This window comes from Aptenodytes patagonicus, chromosome 3 (genome assembly GCF_965638725.1).
Source record: "Aptenodytes patagonicus chromosome 3, bAptPat1.pri.cur, whole genome shotgun sequence".
Lineage (NCBI taxonomy): Eukaryota > Metazoa > Chordata > Aves > Sphenisciformes > Spheniscidae > Aptenodytes > Aptenodytes patagonicus.
In genome coordinates this window covers 53067469-53090522 of record NC_134951.1, presented here as the reverse complement: position 1 = coordinate 53090522, position 23054 = coordinate 53067469, and the positions used below count along the sequence as shown (strand labels likewise).

The window sequence follows — 23054 nt, the reverse complement described above, 5'->3', positions numbered from 1 at the left end:
GGATGCCCTGGGCTGTCTGCTCACTCGCTGCCTCCCTGCAGCAGCCTCAGGGATGCTGTGGCTCCTCGGGGACGTGTCTCTGTGCCACTCTGCCTTGGCGAGCAGCGAGCAGCTCAGCTCTGCTGCCATGAACCAGATGTCGCTCCCTGTAATGCTTTCCTTGTCCAGCCAAACCATGGCAGCCACGGGCTGGTGTGGAAAAGGTCCAGTCCTTGCCCAGCCGTGCGGGCTGCAGATGCATGCACCAGAGAGTGGTGTTGACACGGTGTAGGAACACCTGCTAAGGGGTGACATCATATTTTCATTGTGCTGCATGTCTGGATGGGAGATGGAGCTAAAAGGAATGGGCTGGTGCTGTAATCCCGGAGTAAATCACAGCAGGCAGAGCTGGAAAGTCTTAATCCATCATAGGAAGCTCTTATCTTTAGATAGATGCATGCAGGCTCAAGCTACAAGGAAGATAAGGTGCATGGTCCATTTCTGACTGGGCAGAAATGTGTGAGGCTGTTTGGCAGACACAGAAAAAGTTACTTTTTAATCTTTTAAGAGCTGATGTTAAAACAGAAGATAGCAGTTCAGAACCAAGGCATATCTTCCACACTCTCAAATACTGTTTTGATCTCTCTGCTCTTTCCCTCTGTGGCTTACACTAGATTGAACTGGCGGTTAAACTCACCTGAAGTATTTCCTTCTGCATTTCTGCATTTGATTTTTGTGTTTCCCCACTTTTATTTTTCCTTCCATGAAGGCTGAAATGAAGGGTTTCTAACCTCCACAGCTGCTTAAAACTGTCCCCTCCCGCTCCCCCCCACTGCCTCCCCGATAGGGAAAATGCCATCCTTGGGTGGGGAGCTGGAGCCAAGCTCAGGAACTATAAAATACAGGCGAAAATAAAAAGGAGTCTCTCAATGGGATTTTGACACTGTGGCTGGCTCCTCTCAAAATGACTGGGAGATGAGGAAAGGCTGGCCCTGGCTGGGGGAAAGGAGAGGTCTGAGGAAGCTATGATGTCATGCCACTTAAAATATGGAGTTCACAGCTGGTCAACCCATTATAGAAAATATATGGTAGCACTTAAAAAGGTACAGGGAAGGGTCAGAGGGCAAAGCCCATCACTAAATGATATGAGGAATAGGAGACGAGACACAAAAAAGGAAGAGTGGGGGCGGAGAAAAGAAAGAAAGAAAGAAAGAAATCTATATTGACTGAGAGGAAAAGAAGTTAATGTGGAATTTAATTAGAGCAAATACAAAGGATCAAGCATTGCAGGTGGCGGAGTAAAAGGTTATGAAATGACACAAAAGTGCTTAGAAGGAAAGGCAGTTGTCCTGGGAAGCTACCGGTGTGTAAAAGAGGACCTCCCCGGTTTGGGGATCAGTGTCTGGAGTGCTCAGAGGTGGGGGTGCAGGTTTCCATCGATGCCCCATGCAACCTTTACCCGGATGCAGCTGCTCCGTGGCTGTGCAGGACGTGGCCTGTTAACTGGGAACAGGGACCCTGGTCCCAGTTCACTGCCCTGAACTCGGGCTCTGCCGCCCAAGCAGCAAACTGGGGACAAACCCAGAGAAAGGCATGGGGGTATCAGGAAAGGGAAAGCTGGATGAATGGAAGTGTGAGACGGACGGAAGGGGGAACAGCCTAGGGAAGAAATGGCTATGCAGGTCAGCGGTACAGGAGGAGGGAAAATAGAAAAGGGGCATAGGAAAATAGCTGGCAAAAAGGGAAAAGGGTGATGCAGCTGGTGTGGGAGAGCAGCGTTAGAGCTGGTGCAAGGTTGCGACGGTGGGAATGTGGTGGAAGAAGCAGTAGGAAGAGATGATGGGGAAGAATGGAGGGAGGAGCAGGTAGGGGGTATAAGGGAAGGGAGCCTGAGACAGGTAAAGGGAGAGAGGGATGTAACATGAGAAGTGATGTGGGAGCAGCACCAGGTGAGGAAAGCAGCACAAGACATGTTTGGCCTGGGAGGAGAGGAGAAGAGAGGAGAGGGGAGGGGAGGGGAGGGGAGGGGAGGGGAGGGGAGAGGAGAGGAGAGGAGAGGAGAGGAGAGGAGAGGAGAGGAGAGGAGAGGAGAGGAGAGGAGAGGAGAGGAGAGGAGAGGAGAGGAGAGGAGAGGAGAGGAGAGGAGAGGAGAGGAGAGGAGAGGAGAGGAGAGGAGAGGAGAGGAGAGGAGAGGAGAGGAGAGGAGAGGAGAGGAGAGGAGAGGAGAGGAGAGGAGAGGAGAGGAGAGGAGTGTCTCTGAAGTGCAGAAAGAGCTTTTACCTATAGGACAGATTTTAGCAGAATAAGGTTTTGGGGTTTTTTTTTAAGATAAAGAAGAAAAGTGAGAGATTAGATCTGCCCAGGAAAACATCAGCTAAGGATCATCTTCATGGGTATACACTCTTCTTCATTTCCTGCTTGACTTGAAATTGATTTTAATTTGCTTTCCTAATGCACAATGGGAGGCATAATTTTTTTGTCTTTCTGGAGTGTCTCTATTCCCAGATGCTACCAAAGGTCCTCTGTATGTGTTCTGCATCCACACATGCAGTATACATCCATGTGGCACGCTGTAGTGTCATACAGATACCGATGAGGCAAAGGACTTAACATGTTACAGAGGTGAGAGACAAAACAAGTATTTTTCTTCATCCTAATGGAGAACTGGGGTCCAGAGATGACGGATAACCTGACCAAGGTCACCCCAGAGGTCTACAGCAGAGCTGGGATGTGAGCTGCAGGTTCTCATGCTGTTTTAACACTCAGCTGACCCATCTTCATGAATTTGGCTGGAAACCACACACGCTGCTACTTTAAAGAAACTCGGCTAAAGAAATGTGCATTTTTAAATTGGGAAAGGAGTTGGGTTTTTTTCTCTTCTCCTTTGCTGCATTTTAAGGTGGATGTAACAGACTTGGGCTTTTCAATCCAGTTGCCTGTGGACCATTCATGGAAAGGAAAACTATGCCAAAATGGCTTGAGCATCTCAGGGTGGTGAACAGTTGTAATGGAGACTGCTGTGCTCAAAGCAAAGGCTCAAAGCAGCTTTCTCATAAATCCTGCTTTAAAACATTGTGTACTAATTTCTCAGTAGTGTGTGCTCTTCTGCTGACTACCCAAAAAATAAAACACAGAAGCACAACAGAATACAGAAGGGCTAAGCTACAGATTTATGAAACTGTTGCATTTTAAACCTCAATAGAGAGTTATGTTTTCTCCTATTGTCTTAGAAAACATGTTTTTCCCTAATTGGTCAAAGTGGGATTAGTAGCTGTGAAAGCCGTGCACTTTACAAGGTCTTCTGGGAGCTTACAAAATGCAGATATTTTCATATGCGTCATTGGTCGAGCCTCAACTTGCGCAGCTTCTCTGTGATACAAACTAGCGGAGAGCTGGAGAAATAGGAATACAAAAAGCTTCCACAGTCTTTTGTGGCTTCTGGATAGTGGAGCCCATCCCTCCCGCTGCCTCCCGTGCCACTGTAAGGGGCCCTGGACCCCTTTCATGAGCCCTCACCATGGTCCTCCCCACCCTCTGTGGCTGCTTCTCAGAGTGGAGAAGATGTCAATCTTCAGATCAGAGGACAATTCAGGTGGGAAGGGACCCCAGGAGGTCTCTGGTCCAACCCCTTGTCCAAAGCAGGGTCAGCTATGGGGTCAGACCAGGTTGCTCAGGGCTTTGTCCAGTTGGGTCTGGAAAACTTCCAGTGCCAGAGCCTGCACAGCCCCTCTGGGCAACATCTGCCACTGCCCTGCTGTCCTCATTGGGGAAAAGGTTTCCCCGTACATCCAGTCTGAAGCTTTCATTTCAATTTTTGCCTGTTGCCTCTTGTTGTCCTGCCATGCACCACTGTCAATAGACTGGCTCCATCTTCTTGGTGACCTCCCCATGGGTCCTGTGGGGCTGCTGTTAGGTTCCTACCCCCAAGCTGCCTCTCCCCCAGGCTGAACAAGCCCTGTTCCCCCAGCCTACCCTTGCAGGGCAAGTGCTCCAGGCCCCAGGCATCTTGATGGCCCTCCGCTGAACTCATCCATTTGTCCATGTCTGTCTGGTATCACAGAGACCAAACCTGGATGCCAGGTTAGACCCCTGTGGTACCCCACTTTTTACTGGCCTTCATACAGCCCATTAACCGCCACCCACTAAGCCTGATCATCCAACCAGCTTCTCACTCAATCCAACCATAATGTTCTAACTTGGATGCAAGAATATTGTGGGAGACCGTGTTGAAAGCCTTGCTATAGTCAAGGCAAATGACATCCACTGCTCTCCCTTCACCCACAAATCCAGACTCTTTATGATAGAAGGCAATCAGGTTGGTCAGGTATGAGCAATCCTTGGTGAACCCATATAGACTGTCCCCGGTCACCTTCATCTCCTCCTCTGCTGCTGGGAGGCGGGGTCATGAAATGCAAATGTCTTCTCCTGCCCTCAAGTGCCACCGGGGACCATGTCACCCCTCAAGGGCATAATGGATCTCTCTGTGCCCTGAAAGTCCCCCGGGCCCGCCTGCCTCTTCCCTCCCATGCGTGGGTCTCTCCTGGGGGTGGGCAGGTGGTTGCAGGGCATGGGCTCATGGGGACACGGTTGCTTAAGGTGCATCAGCTTGTGCAGTTTTACAAAGCAGCCCACACTCAGCAGGGAGCACAGAAGCTGACCAGCACCTTTTAAAACTGTAGGAGTTAAAACCTGTAACCACACATACTTTAATGCACAGTCTCCTTTTTCCTAATCTAACTGTGACCTGCATTTCCTCATGAGCTTCTTTTGGTCAGGAGGAGGTGACTCTGATGAGTTGCTCTAGTAATCTACTGACTGCTCATGTCAACTTGAAGATCAGCAGCTCTGAAAAGGCTTGCTTAGAAACCTGGCTGCTTGAGACGATCCCTGCTCCCCCCTGTCCAATGAAGACATGAATATCACTTTTCAAATTCCCGAAGCATCTTCCACTGGGGCATGTTTCAAACAGTAATGAATGGAGGCTCCTGCTTGGTCCATGGCAACAGGCATCGTTACTCCCATTTTGGAGCCCAAAGCAGAGACATGTGGAATAAATTGTTCTAGATCAAGAAAAGAGTCTTAGGCAGAGTCAGAAACAGAACTGACAGCATCTGACTCCTCGTCATAGTCACAGTCTTGTACACAACTCATGGGTGTCCTTCCACAGGGAGATTTCACCCACACGTCTTATTTCACACAGACTACTGAGAGAGTCTGACATCAGTCAAAAAATCCCTGGTGTCCGCTCACAAATTTTGGAGTAATTTATATCCATAGTAATAAAAGCTGCATGCTGTTTATTTAGCAGGGCTCTTTCAATGTGCTGTTTGCTGTTTTGATAGTCTGTGTCTTCTTCATAGTGTAATCATATTAAAAGAGCATTCTTTTCCTGGAATAAAGAGGTAATGATTCACAAGAGGCATAATTATTCCATGCGGTGCAGGCAGGATGCTGCAGAAAGAGCTGTCTTCTTTATGCGTAAGAGGCTTTTATTGCAAGTGTTCTACACAGTAATTAAATTCCTTTGAAGGAGAAGGCTTGATTGGATTTTCTTTGGTTTATTGGGAGGAGTCTGAAAAGCAAGGTATTTAGCTCGATTGCTATACAATTTTGGCATCTGTTGGAGGTTAGGGAGAAAGGTTCAGAGTGTCTCATTCCCATTTCTATTACGCTAGTGTTACGTTAGCCGAACTCCGTTGAATTCAATTGAATTACACCCTATCTGTATTTGTGTGAGAATCAAGCTCAGAAATCCCTGACAGAAAGCAGCAGGATACCTGAACGCACGCTGTAAGAATCCAAATTATCTAAGGGAAAAAAAGCGTCGCTAAAGGAAAGTTACTTGCAGTTGCAAAGGCAAGTGCCCAAAAGCGAGGAAACTTCACATTTACAGCAGTCCTTTAGATCTGATGTTTGCCCTATGGTGAGTCCAGCCTTGGCCCAGAATGGGACAAAGTTTTAAAAGACAGCAGCAAGAAAATGAAAAGTCAGGCAGTCACGTAACAAAAATCTGTGCTGTGGCTTGACACACAAACCAGAATGCTGGCATGGCACAACTCTTGAGTATTTGAGTTGTCAAACTAAATTATGTTTGTTTAACATCAACTACTGTATACAGCTGCCAAGGGTTTTTTTTTTCAAAGGAAAAGAGTAAAAATATAAATTAAAAGGACAACTTTATTATATACAGCCTCAACATGTATTAGCGATGGGGTTTGGGTCTTGTAGCATAAATTACAGCATAAATTCTTGTTACTCAATAAGGCTACCCAATACATTGGGAGAGAAGAGTGTTGCTCAGGCAGGGAAGGAGATGTCCGACACCACATGGGTAATTTCACCCTGCTCAGATGTGTCTGGAGAGAGGGTATGCATGATGAGGAAAGTGGCATTTTCACCAGCTCAAAGAAACATCATGAGGCAATGGGAGGCACTTTCTTAATCTGGGGGTTCCCTGCCTGCCAGATGTTAACACCTTGTTTCACCCAGTGGGAGTGGGAATCTCTGAAGCACAGGTTGTCAGTATTTGTAGGGGTTATGTGAAGGTTTGGATCTCAGAGAGGTTTCCAGGGGCTCTGCTTGTATCCCAGTGGCGGTGGTGATGGTGGTGGAGGAGAGGGTCCTGAGGCTGGGTTAGGGGAGGGCTGGTTTTGCAGGGAAAACAGCAGTGGGAATGAGGAGGAGGAAGAGCTTTGACTATGTTTTGTGAAGACAAAAAAGGCAAGTAGGAAGGAGCTTGGACACCGAGGCCTGTTGGGAGGAGACTGGGACTGGCCAGAGGAGGACAATGACACAGACATGGAGGTCTCAGTCCAGACAGCAAAGCAAGATGGACCTGGACCTAGGTCCATGATGCCGGCACGTGTGTCTGAACCCGAGCTGGGTCCAAGTGACTCACTCACACACCTCTGCCCATGATAAACCTTGGGCGTGCTCGTCAGCCTTCAAGCCTCTTCTTGCAGGATACCTGGCCTGATGGATGCCTGCAGCTGAGGATATTTTCTGATTAATTTTGGTAATTGCAGCCAGAATGCTTTGGTTTATTACCTTCACTCCCTCCTACTGGCTGCCAGGTGTTATGAACCCAACGAACTGCCTGTCCTGTTGTCCTCCTCTGCCTTCTTCCTTTCAACTTTCATGTTTTTAAATGAAAGACAGAGCAAACAATAGCTGCACAATCGTCCAGTCTCAGTGGTATTCAGGGAGCACCATGAGGCAAATGGGACCTGCCAGTCAGTGGCCCAGGACTTTACGGAGAATATTGCCATAAGCTGACACGGATGAGTCACATCAAGCCATAGTTTCCCTGTTGTGACTCTACTGACTTCTGAGTGGTTGTGCTTCCCTTCATTATTTATTAATTCTCAGCAAGGATCCCTCCTGGAGCCAGCTGTCTGTACAGAAAGTTGGAAATGGAGTTAAACTTTTTGCCAAAAAAAGGGAATTTTGGCAAAAAAATATATATAATTTTCTCAAGGGCTGAATTAAAATTGGTTCTGTTTTACTGATGTTTCTTTTGTGTCTTGGCTTCCCGAGCAGAAACGGTCATACCCGAGGACTACCTGGTTGATCCTGCGAACATGAAGCGGTACAGCATGGATCCTGCCGATTCTGCCTTTGGTTGCATGGGCTCCATGTATGCCATGCGGCAGAGTCCTGCAGATGGACGTCCTGCTGGAGGCTCCTCTTCCTCCTGTAGCCATCATCCTGCCCAGATGTCTTCAGGCGGGTCCTCGTCTACTGGCCTGCGGCATCAGACCTCCAGCCCAACACGGAATGGCACCTATCTCAAAGGAAACAGAAGTGGTAATATAACATCTTCCATTTAGCAATGTGTGTGGCTATGCTGGTGCCATGCTGGAGTTTTAACTCACTCCCAAATTCCCAGGAAAATTAGTGAGGTGGGTCTGGGTTGACATCCATCCGGACCACACATGCTTCCATTTAGAAGGAGAAATAATAACCTATGTAAACACAAAATCAAGCTGTTCATCATTAAGTAAAAAGGTGAATGTTTTCTAATGCTGTTATTAATTATGTAAACATATGTATTATGTATAATCGTGTGGCAATCACAACTGCCATTATCAACTTACAGATATAAATATTAATACATATGGCATTTCTCCAAAAGATTGATACTGCCTATAGGCAGGTATCTGTTATTTGTGTGACACCAGCTGTGTACAAGATACGATGCAGAGCAAACCTAAATATTAGTGCCTACCTCAAACCATTTTAGCAAAAGATTTTGCTTGCTAGATGCATGGCCCATCCTGTGCCTTTAATCATGAACCAGGCCAGATTTTGCTTGAAAAAGACTGCCCAGCAAAACCTATATTTTTAGAAATCATCCAGCTCACGGCTCAAGGCTCTTTTATCCTTCAGGAAGCAAAGTCACAAGAAGTTTATCTGCAAATTCATGGGATGCCATGGGAACCACTGCATTCAATAACCCTTCTTCTTCCCTCTCTTTTTATTTTTGTCCAGTTACCCTGCTAGGATTTAGGTTTGCTGGGTCGGTTACTCTGCCCATTACCTATATTCCCTATTAGCCATGATTTTTTTTCTCTAGAAATGACCTGGGTTCACAAATGGGTTAGCTAATTCCCTGAACTTCCTTTAACTTTGTCTTTGTTTGCATTTTCCAAGTTCGCCATTAACAGGTCTTTATCAGTAGTGATTTGAACAGTGTCTTCACCCCTTACTAATTATTCAAACTTAATTTCTGCATTTTTCATCTTGAAGACAGATCTAACAAGGAGTTGAGTGTCTCAGCCATTTTTAAGTCATTAATTTCTTTCCCTTCCTCATTTATTAATGAAATCTACTGTCACTCTAGTATTTTTTTTTTTAAATCTTTATATATTTGTAGAAGCCTTGCTGGTTCCCCTAGCCCCTTTGTCTACCACTTGCTCATTACACTGTCTTTCTGCCCTTGCATTTCCCCTGGAAATTGCAAGTGATTCTGCATATTCTTGCTTGGTAGCCACTCCAGAGTCTCTTTTCAGTAGCCGCAGATCTTTGCATAATTCCTTCACATCCCTCACCTCCCCAATACCTGTATTATTTCTTGTTCCTGAACTTCCATGATTTAATATTTTAGAACTTTATTCTTTCAAAATACGTATTACCAGTATTTACCCTTGTATTTCTTTGTTTATCTAAGTTTGCCTTCCTAAATATTCAATACCTACCCAAAACCATCACTCTGTTATTATTCTCGCACACTTGTTTCCTTGGTTTACCCCTGTGTTACTCTATTATACAGAGCACAGCTAAGCGTTTGGTTCTCATTATTTTTTCTTTACTTATAGAGTCAAGTTTACTCAAAGCAAAGTGGATAGTATAGAAATACACTACTGCAAACAACTTTTAAAAGGTTGCCACTAAGAACTGGGGGCCTCAGTTACAAAGAAAAGGAAATGAAAAGCCACTTTCTTTCAGAACTTGTTCAGTGCCTCTTGGGCAGGCATAATCAGGTGCTGGGAGGACAAGAGGCTTACTGTGCACAGGATTCATTTTCCCCTCTCCCACTGCTTCCCTAGAGCCTCCTAGCAGAACTGGGACCCTTTCGTCAAGCTTTTTAGTTGGCAGCTGCGAGGAGCCAAGATTTAACAACGTTGTTACTTGCTTGCTTTGAAAATCTTTATCATTCTGCTTGGGATCAGTTGTTATCTTTTTGTAGTACATAGGAAGGCTCAGAGCAGGTCAGAGCAAAGGTCTGTCTAGCCGTGCATCCTGTCTCCAGCATGAGACAGCAGCACACTCCCAGGAAAGGGGTAAGTGCAGAGATGGTGGTGCTTCCCCACTGCCCTCTCCGCCTTCAGAAATTTGTGGCTCAAGGGTTACCTGAACCAGAAGTGGTGGATTCATATTTAGTAACCCTTCATAGATTTTTCTTCCCTGAATCACTCAATCAGCATCCACAAAATGCCGTGGTAGAGTTCTGTGCTTAAAAATGTGTTGTGTGGAGAAAAGCCTTGGTATCAGGGGTTTGAATCTATGTTCAAGGGACTGAAGTGTAAAATCACAGCTCCTTAAGCTTGCTCATCTGAATTACTTTCCCTTCTTGTTTCTGACTGTGAATGCCACTGTTTCCCTGCCTCAGAAAAGTCATACAGTGGCCATGCTGTGGGCTTTGCAGGTTCCTATATTTCTCTAGCTTGAAACATCTTAAAGCACTTTGAGGAGCAAAGAGGAAGAGACTGATTTTGGACCAGGCACCCATGATATTTAGTTGTCTTTGAAGCAGTTACAGGTGACTTTAAGCTGCTACATAAGCTGCTTTTACCCTTTGGGGTAAAAGGACTCATTCCAAAACTACTTAGTAAGTTTTATGTGACATGCATTTGACACTTGCAAAGACTAGCTCATCTGGGACCTCTGGGATGTTTGGCCAGCTCAGCAGTAAAGGCTCCCTAAAACTGACAGTTAGGCAGTGAACATCATGAAAATGGTTATTAATTTGTTGATATTGATAATTTACAATTATTAACAATTTATTAGTTCCAGTATCATCCATTGTAGCTTAGGGTCTGCCATAAAGGTACACGCAAACCCATATGAAGATGGGTTTGCTGTCAAGGTCTCCAGTAGGAGGAATAGCAATCCCCTGTGTTCTACCAATATGCACCGCTGTACGTCAGCACAAATGGCTAGTACACATTTGTGCCACCACCATCCATCGCATTTCCTCTGATCCACTCAGCTGCTTTCTGGAGCCTCCAGCAGAGAGTCTCCTGCGGTCCATGGCAGGAGCTGGGTCCTCTGAGGCAGAGGAGAGCCATTTGCTCTCAGACACAGCCAGGCAGTTTTCAGTGGCTGTGACGTGCAACACAGTGACATCCATGAAGTCAAGGTGCCCACAGATTCATTACAGTATCACTTCTAGCATTAAAGAAACTGTGCTGTTTCCAGTCACAGCCTGGTTTCATCTCCTACTCCGTTTGCGACAGCGTCAGCTCTGTAACACTGGAATTCCCACCGTAGAGTCCTACAAAGCATTGCCTGCTCCTCCTTAAAATTAGACACTGCATTTCTTCACAGCTATCATACTTTCACCCACCACGCTGCTTCCACTTTTACTGGCAATCCCAGACTTTTAAAATACACATCTTTCTGCAATTGCCTTAGTGCAGCCACACTAGAGTTTGGTTACTGTCTTCGCAAAATCTCTCTTGCAAAGGTCTTTGGAATCTGTGCTCTCACTGTGATGCTTCTACGTGTGTTTCTCCTCTTTCTAGGGATAATTTACATGCTGCTGAATCATAAGTGAGCAAAGATGAGTAAGTGGTGCATGCCAGCCCCTCCTTATCCTCCTCAGTTTGCATACTTACAAGGCAGGAATGGGCAGGACTCATTAAAAAGAGGAAGAATTTCTCTCTGAAACCTCAAACCAATCCTCTTTATGGATATTTTTGAAAAATAGCTTGCCTTATTTATCATGGTGGGCAAATATCATGGAAAAAACCATAACCATAAAACATATCTCAGTGCATAGCAGAACATGTCTTTCAAGCGGAATGGATGAGATTAAACCTCAAAGCTCTCATTAATGCGATTGGAAGCTTGATGCCTAATTCTCCATGATTATGCTAAAAAATTCCCCCCCCCCAAAAAATCTCATTTCAGAAAGCCAGTTGGGGCTGCTAACAGATAAACATGCACTTTCCTGTCATCGTTTGCCAAATTGAAGCACTTCAATCAGGGAAGGAATAGTCAAGGACATCATAAACCTTTCCAAGCCTGCTTACATAACAAACAAAGACTTTATTCCAAGTATGAAGAACTGCGTGTTCAACCACAACATAATAACTTTAACCTTGCCCTGTAGCTTGTTATTTCTATGTAGATTTTATTATCCAATATTAGCAGTTAATTATTATCACCTGAGGGCCTTTGTTAAAGAAGCAAACCTGCTTGCTAATACACTTATTTCCTGAAAACATTTGGGGGAGCAAGGTTTGAAGTTTCTCTTTTTCCAGAATAATACTGCAAGCACCCTGCAGGGGCCAGATCCAGCACCTCCCCAAGGCAATGGCAAAGGAGCTGCTGACAGCATTGCGGGGCTCAGCGCTGGGTACCACCTCTTCAGCAGACACAGCCTGCCTGTTAATTTTTGAGGACATTTACAGCCTGAAAGGTTCGATGCTTTCAGTGAGCTGCCTATTTTGCCCCCGCCCCTGCAAAAGAGAGGCAAATAAAGAAAAGCCCAAATACATATTTAATGCCAGCCCATGGCTGCATCTTACGCAGCTGGATGCTGGGCTGCTTTTGCAGTGGGCAGAGGAGCAGCTGCGATGTTGCATCCCTACGTGGTGCATGCCATGCCGGAGTGGGAGCAGCCGCCACGCTGGTGGGACGAGGACTCTGCCCTGCCACACCACAGGGCTGAGGCCGCTAGCCAGCTGGTGCACGGCATCTCCTGCAAGCACCTGGCAGTGCAAATCGATGTGCTAAGCCCAATCTCTCCAGAGCTCTCTCCTGATTGTAGCTCGTCAACCCCCACCCCCTGTCCCACACCCATAAATATCCTGTAATTGTGTTCTCCCACACACCTGCTTTTCTGATGCCTCTCCTCTTCTCCTGCTTGGTGTGCCCTAGACTTTTAAAGTGTCTCCTACAAAGCCTTCCTCCTGTCCTTGTTTATAGTGGGAGGTAGTTTGTTTTTTAAAATAATTCCCATTTCTCTGCGCCTTTGAGGGTCTGCTACTTCTGCTTAGTTTCAGTAGATCTGCTGCTCCTTATTATCTGCTCCAGTGCAATCAGAGAGAACCTTTTAAAATTTCATTCCCACCCCCTTCCCCTGAGGCAAAGAAATCATTTAGGCCTGCAGCAATATTAAAGTTCATCTGTCACTCCCTTTCCACTCTTATCTATCAATGACCGTACTCCCTCTGGGCTCTGTTTGTTTGCCAAGAACATATTTAGGGAGTCTGTTATTTATCTTTCCTTCTTTCACAGGTTTAACTCCATTTTAGCATTGGATTTACTTGTCATGCCTCTGCAGCCGTTCGGCTGTTGGCTTTCCCTCTCTCCATCCTCCTTCTCAGGAAGGTCCCGAGGCCAGTGGTGGGAGGCAGAGAAAAGCCTGCGTGGGGTGAGAGCTCAGACCAAGCCAGGCCACGTCTTTCCATCGGCTTCGCTGGGCTTTGGCCACTGACCCGGTATCTCCAGCCGTTTCTGCATAGGCAATGGTCTCGACTGGGATGCCCCGAGACCTTCCCCTGCAGAGGAACCTCTTCACTCTCCTTCCCTGACACCGCTTCAGGCAAGAGGGGGAAGCGCTTCCCTCTGATTACCTAAATTTCCATATCCCATTCCATTAATTTGACAAATTTTTGCCACCTGTCAAAAACAGGAAATTGGATTTGACCTAGATTACGATCTCTAAAAATAATTATTGGTCGCGAGCACTCCCATCTCTTTGTAATCTGAGTATTCATTATCATCTTGATTAATTCTGATGACAGGATGGCATAGGATACCCGGGAGACATGAGACTTCCTCATTTATCTAATTCTTAGGTTAAGTGTGAATACCTTCAGATAAGAAAAAATGTATAGTACTTGCCCTGCTGCCATCAAACACTTTTGTGCTTAATATAATCCTTCAGCGAAGTGATGCTATTGAAACAAACCCCATGCCTTTGTGTAGACGCGAAATGATTTATTTTCTTTTGTAAATAGACAGATTACACTCAAAGGTGTAAACTACGATGTTGAAAAGCCAGGGTAAATTAAACAAAATACATTTTAAAAGATATGGAAAAAAAGATTGTTTCGACTCACCAGCTACAAACTGTGTTCAAGATATTTGTCTGCAAGCTGGTGGTATCCCAGTTTTACTAACAACATTTAAAGGTAGCCCCTTACACACAAGTAAAATAACACATCTTAATTAATGAAAAAGCAGCAGAGAATCCAGGACTTGACTCTAGGTAGGCAAATAAAGACAAAACAATCTTTGGAGAGTTGATATCTACACATAATTCTTGTTTTTTATATTATACCTTAGGTAGGGATTTGAAAGGGTTATTTTCACCTGCTAGGACCTAGAAGAGTTCTAGCCATGCGGTCTCTTTAGAAAGGTCATTTATATATTTGTCTCTAAAAAAATCAGATTTATGCTATTGATTGCTAGATTGCGAAGGAGTGAATAGAATTCCCCTGTTATTTCAACCTTTTCTTCTCATCCCCCTTCCTTTCATTACAGATATTTCCAATACCTGTGAAGGCTCCCAACCGCTCTCGGGGCTCTGTGTTCCCTTTGCCCTTTCCTGGCATTTCTGGAAGCAGCGGGTTGCAGGCAGGAGTCGCTGGGCCAGGGGCTGCTGTCTCTGTGCCTGGTGTGAATCCCAGGCTAAGCCCCCTGGGCTTTCCTTATATTCATACAAATTTAAGGGAAAAAATGTGATCCTCAGTAGTGGCACAACATCTCCCCTGACCGCATTATGGCAGTAGCATAGAAACTTCCGCAATCCTTTGGGCACAGCCAAACCCTTCTCTCTCCCCTCTATTTTCCGACTGGTTTGCGAAAGCCTGGTTTTCTCCCTGACCTTTGGTTTGAGCTGCCGAGGTGCCCAATATCTCCACACGTCAGCTGGCACCCAGACCACTGGCAGATCAGGTAGGGGAGAAATACTCGCCCCTCTGCCTCCAAGACAAGTCTCAGTTCTCCCACTTGTCCCTGACAAAGTTACTCGATGTTACTGATGATCCGGGGGTTGGACAAGATTACCCTGCTCGTTTTGCACTCTTTGTCTTCATCGTTTCATGCCAAAGGCTCCAGATGGTGTCTGTACCGTTGTGTATTGCATTTATTCTGTGAGCGGAGCCCAGGGTCGCCTGAGTCCATATGAACACCAATCCTCGCTGTCTAATTAAGAGGACCTGCGGCTATTCCTTGTCCTTTATATCCAGAACAGTGACTTAGCAAATGAGAGTGTAATTATCATGATATTTACATCACATCCCATTATGAAGCCCATCGACCAGATTTGCACATTCATAGCACTGCTGCTTACTGGAGTTCATCCTTCGTAACTGCAAAATATACCTCATTACATTATACTGTAAGATGAGCACGGCAGCAAGAAAAAGAATGACCAATATGCACATAAAGCCGTTGCTGTGCATATAGGGGCAGATCCTCAGCTAATATAAATCAGCATGGCTCTATTGAAGTCAATGGAATAACGATCTACATAAGCCACAAACCCCGCCCACTACATTTGCTCACACGCATTAGGATCGTGTTTTGAGTCATGCATGGGGATTCTCATACATTTGATCTGTCTTTATAAGCTCAGTATTTCTCTGGAGAGCTCAGCCCTTCTCTCCTCAGCAGCTCTGATTGCCCTCTTGGCTACCTGGGGCTTCTCCAGGCTCCAGTTTAAGTATCTGTGGTCTCCCTCTACTTGCACTCTTCTGTTTCCTTTTCTGTCTTCTGTAGTGCCTGCCTGCTTACCATCTGCACCTCTCTCATTAAAAGCTGGGCCTTAACAGAAAGAGATGAGCAGGTCTGGGCAAGTAACATTTTATATACCTGTGTGCTGCCGCCTGCTAATGCAAAGTTTGCTTGGTGTGGATATAAACAAATTTAAACAGCTTTCCTGTAACCTAGCATAATATAGTTCTTGTAATAGTGGAGCAGCATAAGTGGGGGTGCAAATTATATTCATGTGGAGGCTGAGATTTATAATTCTGTGGAGACTAAGAATAAAAACATAAATGTACTTTCATTCCAATGTGCCTTTATTCACTTGATTTAAAGCTACAGCAAGCTGAAGTGACCTTAAATCATCCAGGGCTTATACCATTAAAAAGTCACATGTGCAATGTTCATCTTCGTGTGTTTTAGTAGCTTTCCAAATAGGCATTCATTGGGGACCATCAGCTTCGTGAGAGCCTAAGATTAGGAGGACATGGACTAGAAACCTTCCATTAAGCTCTAAGATAAGTCTGAATATCTGAATGCGAAGAAAAAAACCCCTATTTGCTAAATTCTGACTTTATCCTCTAGCCTTCGCATTCAATGGCAAACTCCTTTGTTTAGTGCTGAAGCGCTTTCTCTCCAGGTGGGAGGGTGGTGTCTTCTTGAGCCAAGATCCCTGCTGCTAGCAGATCAGACAGCAGGGGCAGCCCGGTTTAAGAGCCTGGCAGCTGGCACATTTTTCCTTCCCCAGCAGGAACCTGAGGTTTTCATGTTTTTTAACACAATTCGCCAGCTGGGATCGTGTCTCCCGATAAGCAGTCAGATCGGAAACTGCTCCAAGTCCCCTTCTCTCCCCACCCCACCATCTCAGGCTGATACTTGCACACACAGATCCAATGTCCAGCACCGCAGTGAGGCTGCCATACCACTGCACGCTCACAAACCAAGGAAACCGCTGCGTGCCATTGTAATGCGCTGTTGTGGGCTTTTTTGTACCGATAGCCTCAAGTCCTTCACCAGAACGACAAGACGCAGCTCGGCCATCAAGCAAGAATCCTTTGACCTGGACAGTGGATGACGTGGTTTGGTTTGTGAAGGATGCAGACCCTCATGCTTTAGGTCCCCACGTGGAGCTCTTCAGAAAACACGTATGTAGAAGGCTGCCCTTACCGCTTCTGGGTAATTTAAGCCAAGTGTATGGGCAGTCCCAAGAGATAGCCAGAACACATCACACACACCCCCTCAGCTGCCTTTGGCTGCTACAGGCAGTGTTTGTGCTCAGCCAGGTTGAACGCAGGGCCCTGCAAGGTGTTCAGCACCACTGGGGGGTTTGGGTTGAAGCAATGTTCACTTATCACCCAAAAGGTTGGTCAAACACTGGAACAGGCTTCCTAGAGAGGTGGTTGATGCCCCAGGCCTGCCAGTGTTTGAGAGGCATTTGGACAATGCCCTTAATAACATGCTTTAACTTTTGGTCAGCCCTGAAGCGGTCAGGCAGTTGGACTAGATGATCGTTATAGGTCCCTTCCAACTCAACTATTCTATTCTATTCTATTCTATTCTATTCTATTCTATTCTATTCTATTCTATCCTATGCTATGCTATGCTATGCCATGCTGTGCCATGCTATGCCATGCTATTCTAATTCTATTCTATTTATCCTTCAAAGGGGAGACCCTAACTATGTCTTCAGAAAATGCTCACTATTTGTTCCCAACTACGCCAGTGTAAATTGTTTCTTTGCCAAGCCTAAGAGAAAGCACAGAGGATCTGGTGCTCATTTTTCATTGTCACATTGGCACAAAAAAGCCTCATCTCAATGACAATTTTTTCCCATGATACCTATGATTCTTCTCTGAAGAGCATTTTTTATGTGTCTCTAGATACTTAGCAGGAGAAACCCAAAACAGCCAAGCTTTTAATCTTTTTCCCCTCCGTATTATGTAACTACATAACCAAATTTAACAGACCTGCTGACTCACTGGAGAATATGATAGTTGCTTTTGCTAGGCAATCGCCAGTGGTGGAAATTATATTATCCTTCATTAGTAAAGGGGAAGACTGTAAACACACATCTGATCTGGAGTTTCTTGTTCTGCTGCTGTATATGGAGTTGGCACCACCGCATCTAATAGCATCTTCAGCCTCCTCCTCCTCCTCCATCCCTCCTCGATCAATTCAGTCTGGCTATGAAAATGGATTTTACTCTAAAAGTGACTTGCTTGTGTTCAGCTGGAGGTCACAGCTTTGGATGTAAGTCCCTGGACCTAGGTCTAAACGAGAAGAGCTCCCCAGCCCTGATTCCTGAACAGCACCTCAGGCTGCAAAGCAAGTGAGATGGTTTGATCACCAGGTCCCACTCCTTGCCCGTGTGCCAGCAGGGTCAGGTGGGAATGTGGGGCTGCAGACGAGCTGAGGGAGACAACTGATGGACTTCCAGCTACACCTTGGATGCAGGGTTTCCAGATACTGAGGAGAGGAGGTGGCTGAGGAGCAGATGAAAATGAAGGTAAACACAGGCCTTGATGTCTGCTCACCCTAGGCAGGTATTGAGGCGATCTGCCATTCTGCAGACACGCCGGTGGGATGAGAACAACAGAGCAGGCACAGTGGTGCTAGGACGAAATCTGCAGTTACAGGTCAGATGCCAGCCTTCTGCAGAGAAGTGAGATCTGCCTTATAAGCTGATAATGAAAATATCACCTATGTTGGCCATGTGGGTAATGAGGCAATTAAACAAGCCTTGGAACTTGCTTTAGCATGAGTTTTTGAGACTATCAGAGGGGGCTGTGCATTGAGAGAAAACTTCATGCAAGGGAGAGAGAATTGCCATGCCACGGGCTGAGGCATACAGGTACATCCCAAAGAAGAGAAATGTTTAAAGTTCATCTTGTAAATATGGACAGTGCAAAAGCACCGGTTTTGTCTAGTTTCCACTTGCAGCAAAGGATGGCACAGTGTACTTTTATCTAGCAACAGGGCAGTGACGTGCTCCAGGCAGTCATGGGCCAGCTGCACTGGAGCGTGCCACGATACTACAGCTGCTCTGTGACCAGAGAGACCAAGCTAAATTGCCGCTAACGACTGTCCCTGTCATCCTTTGTTGAACACCCAGCACCCATGGGCTCTACTTATCATTGGTTTCCTTGTAAAATATGCCGTAGGTGTGAGAACATGAGTAAGATTGCCACACAACTCAATACAATTACGCCTTTGAGTTATATATGTCCCTGCAATTTTTCAGCCTTCAAATCTCATCTGGATTAGCACGGAGACCCCAGGGGTGAGAGACAAGTGATTAGTCCATTAACCTTATCCATATCTTCCTGTATGTTCAATCTTTCTATGAAGCAGGTGCATAATTTACTTAGAAGCACTTACTGTCATTGACCAGGACCAGCTATCACCTGAAATCATTGCTTTGGCAATCAACTTATCTGAGCTATGACACTGGGAGGGAGACGGTGGCGGGACCACCAGGAAGAAAAGGCTGGGGGAGGTATCTTGGGTGCAGGCAGTGCTCTTTCCCACAGCTATATTAAGCCATTTGGGTGCTGACCGCAGTCCCTGGAGCTGGCTCTCCCAGGGTGCAGTAAGGAGGTGCAGCCCGCATCCTCCACAGCTGCCATATGCATTGCAGGATGACCGTGGCTCTGCTCTTCCCACCAGGCGCAGAAGCTTTTTTTCTTGCCAAGACACCCAAGGAGCTCTGTCACAGGCGGCTCCTGAGATTGTCCACCAAAGACCATGAAACTACCTACTACCTCCCCTCTGCTATTCCCTGCTCCCTCGGCAGAGGTGTGTGCCGAGGAAAGCCTAGCCCACAACTGATAGATCTTTTGGCCTCATGCAAAGGAGCCATCGGCCTGGCAGGGACCTTGTAGCGGCACTGCGTGAAAGCCCCATGCAGTGCTCTCCCAGCAAGAAAGACTTGGTAGAAAGACTGAGGGAGGGAAATGGAGAAGGGGAAAGAGTTACACAGGGAATTAGCAGGTAGAAAACTCAAGGTGGAAGGATTGAAGCAATGTTATGATCTGACAGTTTAATTATGGCCAGTGATTGGCAAATGCATGTATGAAGGAGACAAAAACCTTTGAGTTTAACATAATTAATCCAATTTATTCAAATAGAAACCTGCCTCTGCCAGTGCTAGACATCAGACTTGTGAGCATGCATCTTTCCCTAAACCTTCTTCATCTCGAGTGTTTGAGGACTGACCACCGAGCTGCCACTCGGTGCACTCCTGTCGCAGGTGGTGGCCTTACCAGTGTTGGTGTCCGTTCATGAGATTGCAGAATACAAAAGTAGGGAGAGAGATATATATATCCCAGCAGGATGTAGATCCTGAAGTCTTTCATTTTACTCAGAATTAAGTGCTTAAACACCCATGAAGATGGGGACTTTAATCTTTCTCATTAAAAGCCTCATCCTGGGGGACATCCACCACCAGGTGCAATTCTTGTTTGCATGGCACAGGGCTTGTTTAGGGGCTGCTTTTTGAACAGTATCCTCAGAACAAGTGCTGCAAGAAGCCGGCACAAACACAGTAATACTCATTCTTGCAGGTGGAAGCTGTACATTTATACCCACTGTATCATGACCTCGCAGCTCATATGTTTCCTGTGTCCATCCCCTTGCAGGAACATGGCAATGATCTCCTGCAATATTCTAACTTGCAGTGGGCCAGATCTCAACTCATGTGAAACAAGCTAATTGCACTGATGGCACTGAATTTTACCAGCTCCAGATCTGGTTCAAGATCTGGTGGGGCTATTGCAGATTTGGGGACCATGCTATAGAATCCTTCTTTTTAAAATTATTTTTAAAAGGGCTGACACAGTAATACTGTAGAGAAGTCAAGCCAACAATCTGTACAGGGACATGGCTAATATGGGATATTTAATTGGATATGAATGTTCCCTCTGGCATACTCTTGTCATGGAGTTTAATTTTGACCCCTACGCGGTAATAATAAAGGAAATAATAAAATGCTGAACTCAACATTTAGAAACAGCTGCCTCTGCACGAAACCCTTGACAGTGTTTTTACCCTATGGCACCACAGTTCCAGGAGTTTGTTTTTCTTTCTTATGCAAATATTAATTACATGTAATACTTATTCTTACTTTCCCTTAGCTTCCTTAAAATAATGGGAAGGAGAGGGGGAAGGTGAAGAGAGTTTCTATTATGGATAGAGTGGGGGTTGCAAAATGAAGAGCTTTAACTGATTGAGTTAATCAGAAAGTGACCTTAACTGCTCATCTAAATCACCTACTGAATGGAGTAATAATGATCAGGGCAAATTAGGATCCACAGTATTGCTTAATTAGTAGGTAATGGATCACAGAGGAAAGATCTGACCATCACAAACAGAACAAAATATATACAGCATTAGTATGTGTATATATGTGTGTATCTATGTACACATAGAGAGCACTCATTATGTTTTAGCTCTGATGGTCCAAGCATGTAAGTGTGGTGGAGACTGTGGGGAGGGGTAGTATGTTTTAGCAGATCCACTAATACAGTCAGGAAAAAACAGACAAGCTGAGGATCCAAGGAAGGACAGTGTAGCTGACAGCTTCTGTGTTTTACAGTCCATAGTAAAACACAGTCTGTTTCCCTGTGCGCCCAAGCTACTTTGTGCTCACTTTGTGATTTCAAAAGGTTTTCAAGCCAACAGGCCTGGGATAAAAAACTGAACTTGGTGGTAATTTCCTCCACTTACATGATAGTTAAATGAAATTTGAACAAATTTTATTAAGGAATGCAATAAAATAAGCAAGTTACTACTATCTTCAATTTAAGAAAAAGAAACAGAGAGAGAGAGAGATATCTGTCTCACCAGATATAAGTGCACTGGGGGTCCGTGAAACATGCAGATAGCCAGGGACAAAGCTGGAACTGAGATTCAGAGATGCGCTGTTAGCAGTTCATGAGGCCACATCCCTCTCCCTCTCTCCATCACTCACTCCTTTCTCTCAAGGTTGACTGGCTTTTCTCAGAATTTGGCTTAGAGCTACCCTGATTTTTTTTTTTAAATCCTCGTGTTTTAATTGCAAAATAATTGAAAACCTAGACAAACCTTACAGTTCCTTGAAGAATAAAAAGTACTATTTGATTAACCCCTTCTTTAGAGTTTCCTTCTATCATACCTCAGATTTCAATTTTTTACATGAAATTTCAAAATGCATGACATTTCAGCTAGTTCTACTTTAAAAGACATGCTGTTTCTGATTCACCTTGTTTAATGAGTCAGGACACAGCACTGGAAAGGGGTTAACACACGTTGATTCTCTTTCTCTCTTTTGAAACCAGGAGATTGATGGCAATGCTTTGCTGCTGCTGAAAAGTGACATGATCATGAAATACCTGGGGCTGAAACTGGGACCTGCGCTGAAACTGTGTTACCACATTGATAAGCTCAAGCAAGCCAAGTTCTAGCAATTTCTTGAACAACAACAGAACCTGACCTAAATCTAGATGGAAAACTAAAGGTAACATGTTGCCTTACAGAAATGCATTCATTTGCAGATTGCTTTTCCCTCTTTTTTAACAAAGACTTTGTCTTTTTTAACGTTTGTGCATTGTCACCTTTTTTTAATCCAATGGGGTCTTTTGGGCTGCTTTGTGTTAATAATTTGCCAAAAAGTATATAATTACAATAATTATTTTGTATCATTAATATTATTACGATTATAGTAAGTCCTATTTTTGTAATCAGAAGTGGGAAATCAAAACCAAACACAGCTACGGCATATGCTGAGAACTGCTGGAAGACTAACCCAGAGTCCCTCATTTGCCACGGGTCCGCCTCAGAGGAGTAACCGCTGACCTGCATTGGCTGGGCTCCAGCTCCGCCACCGATGCTCAAGGGCTGGAAAAGCACAGCGTTTGGCCACCTATTGTCTGATGGGAACTGCCCCATGTCTTGCACTATCTGGAAAACTTGAATTCTTCACTTTAAAAGAAAAAAAAAAGGAGAAAAAAGAAAGTTTAAAAAAAAAAACCCAGAAAATAGGGGGAAAAAAGGTTTTTTTGCAGCTAAAGTACTTTTTCCCACTAGAGGGAGCAGCCCTAATAGACTTGAGGCAGGAGCTCTGATGCCATGGTGCTTTCTGTCTGATGAGCTTTGACCATCACAATTCTCCTGTCATCGAGCACATCTATAAATACCGACTAGGAATCGCAGGCTCCCAGCAGGATAAGCCCGTCACCGTTTACAGATAATTAATTCAAGAAAAGCCCAAATGCAGAGAGTGTTTCTGACAGGATGTTTCCCATTACACTGAAGAGGCGGTGGATGGCTCCCACAGTGTCTGGCATGCTCAGCTGTCGGCTCCCTTCCCTGAGCCATTTCTGTCTGGCGTACAGTTTGTGGCACTCTAAGAAAAGCAGAATTTCTGGTTTTGTTTCTGTTTGCATTTTTAAAAAGTGAGGGAGCCAGGTGGGAGCATTCCCCACGAGGAGCTGGCAATGCAGGGCGCATCTCTGCACTTTGCAGCGATGGTCAGGTCCGCGGCGGACACTGTAGGGTCGGTTCCTGATTGCGCCGCACCTTTCAGCACATAGGCAGATGTGCTGGGCTTTCCGTCTCAAGTGGATTAAAAATAATGCTCTTCTGCCTCTTACACAAAT

At 45.3% G+C, this 23054-nt stretch overlaps 1 protein-coding gene across 1 annotated transcript in view; it reads left to right on the top strand.

Moving 5' to 3' along the window:
• SCML4 (Scm polycomb group protein like 4) overlaps nucleotides 1-21860 on the top strand; it is a 46859-nt gene extending 24999 nt beyond the window's left edge. Inside the window, exons 5-7 of the mRNA XM_076335464.1 lie at nucleotides 7516-7785; nucleotides 16420-16565; nucleotides 21735-21860. Of these exons, the coding sequence (XP_076191579.1) occupies nucleotides 7516-7785; nucleotides 16420-16565; nucleotides 21735-21860 (542 nt within the window). The remainder of the gene's footprint in view (nucleotides 1-7515; nucleotides 7786-16419; nucleotides 16566-21734) is intronic.
• Nucleotides 21861-23054: the final 1194 nt, after the last annotated feature.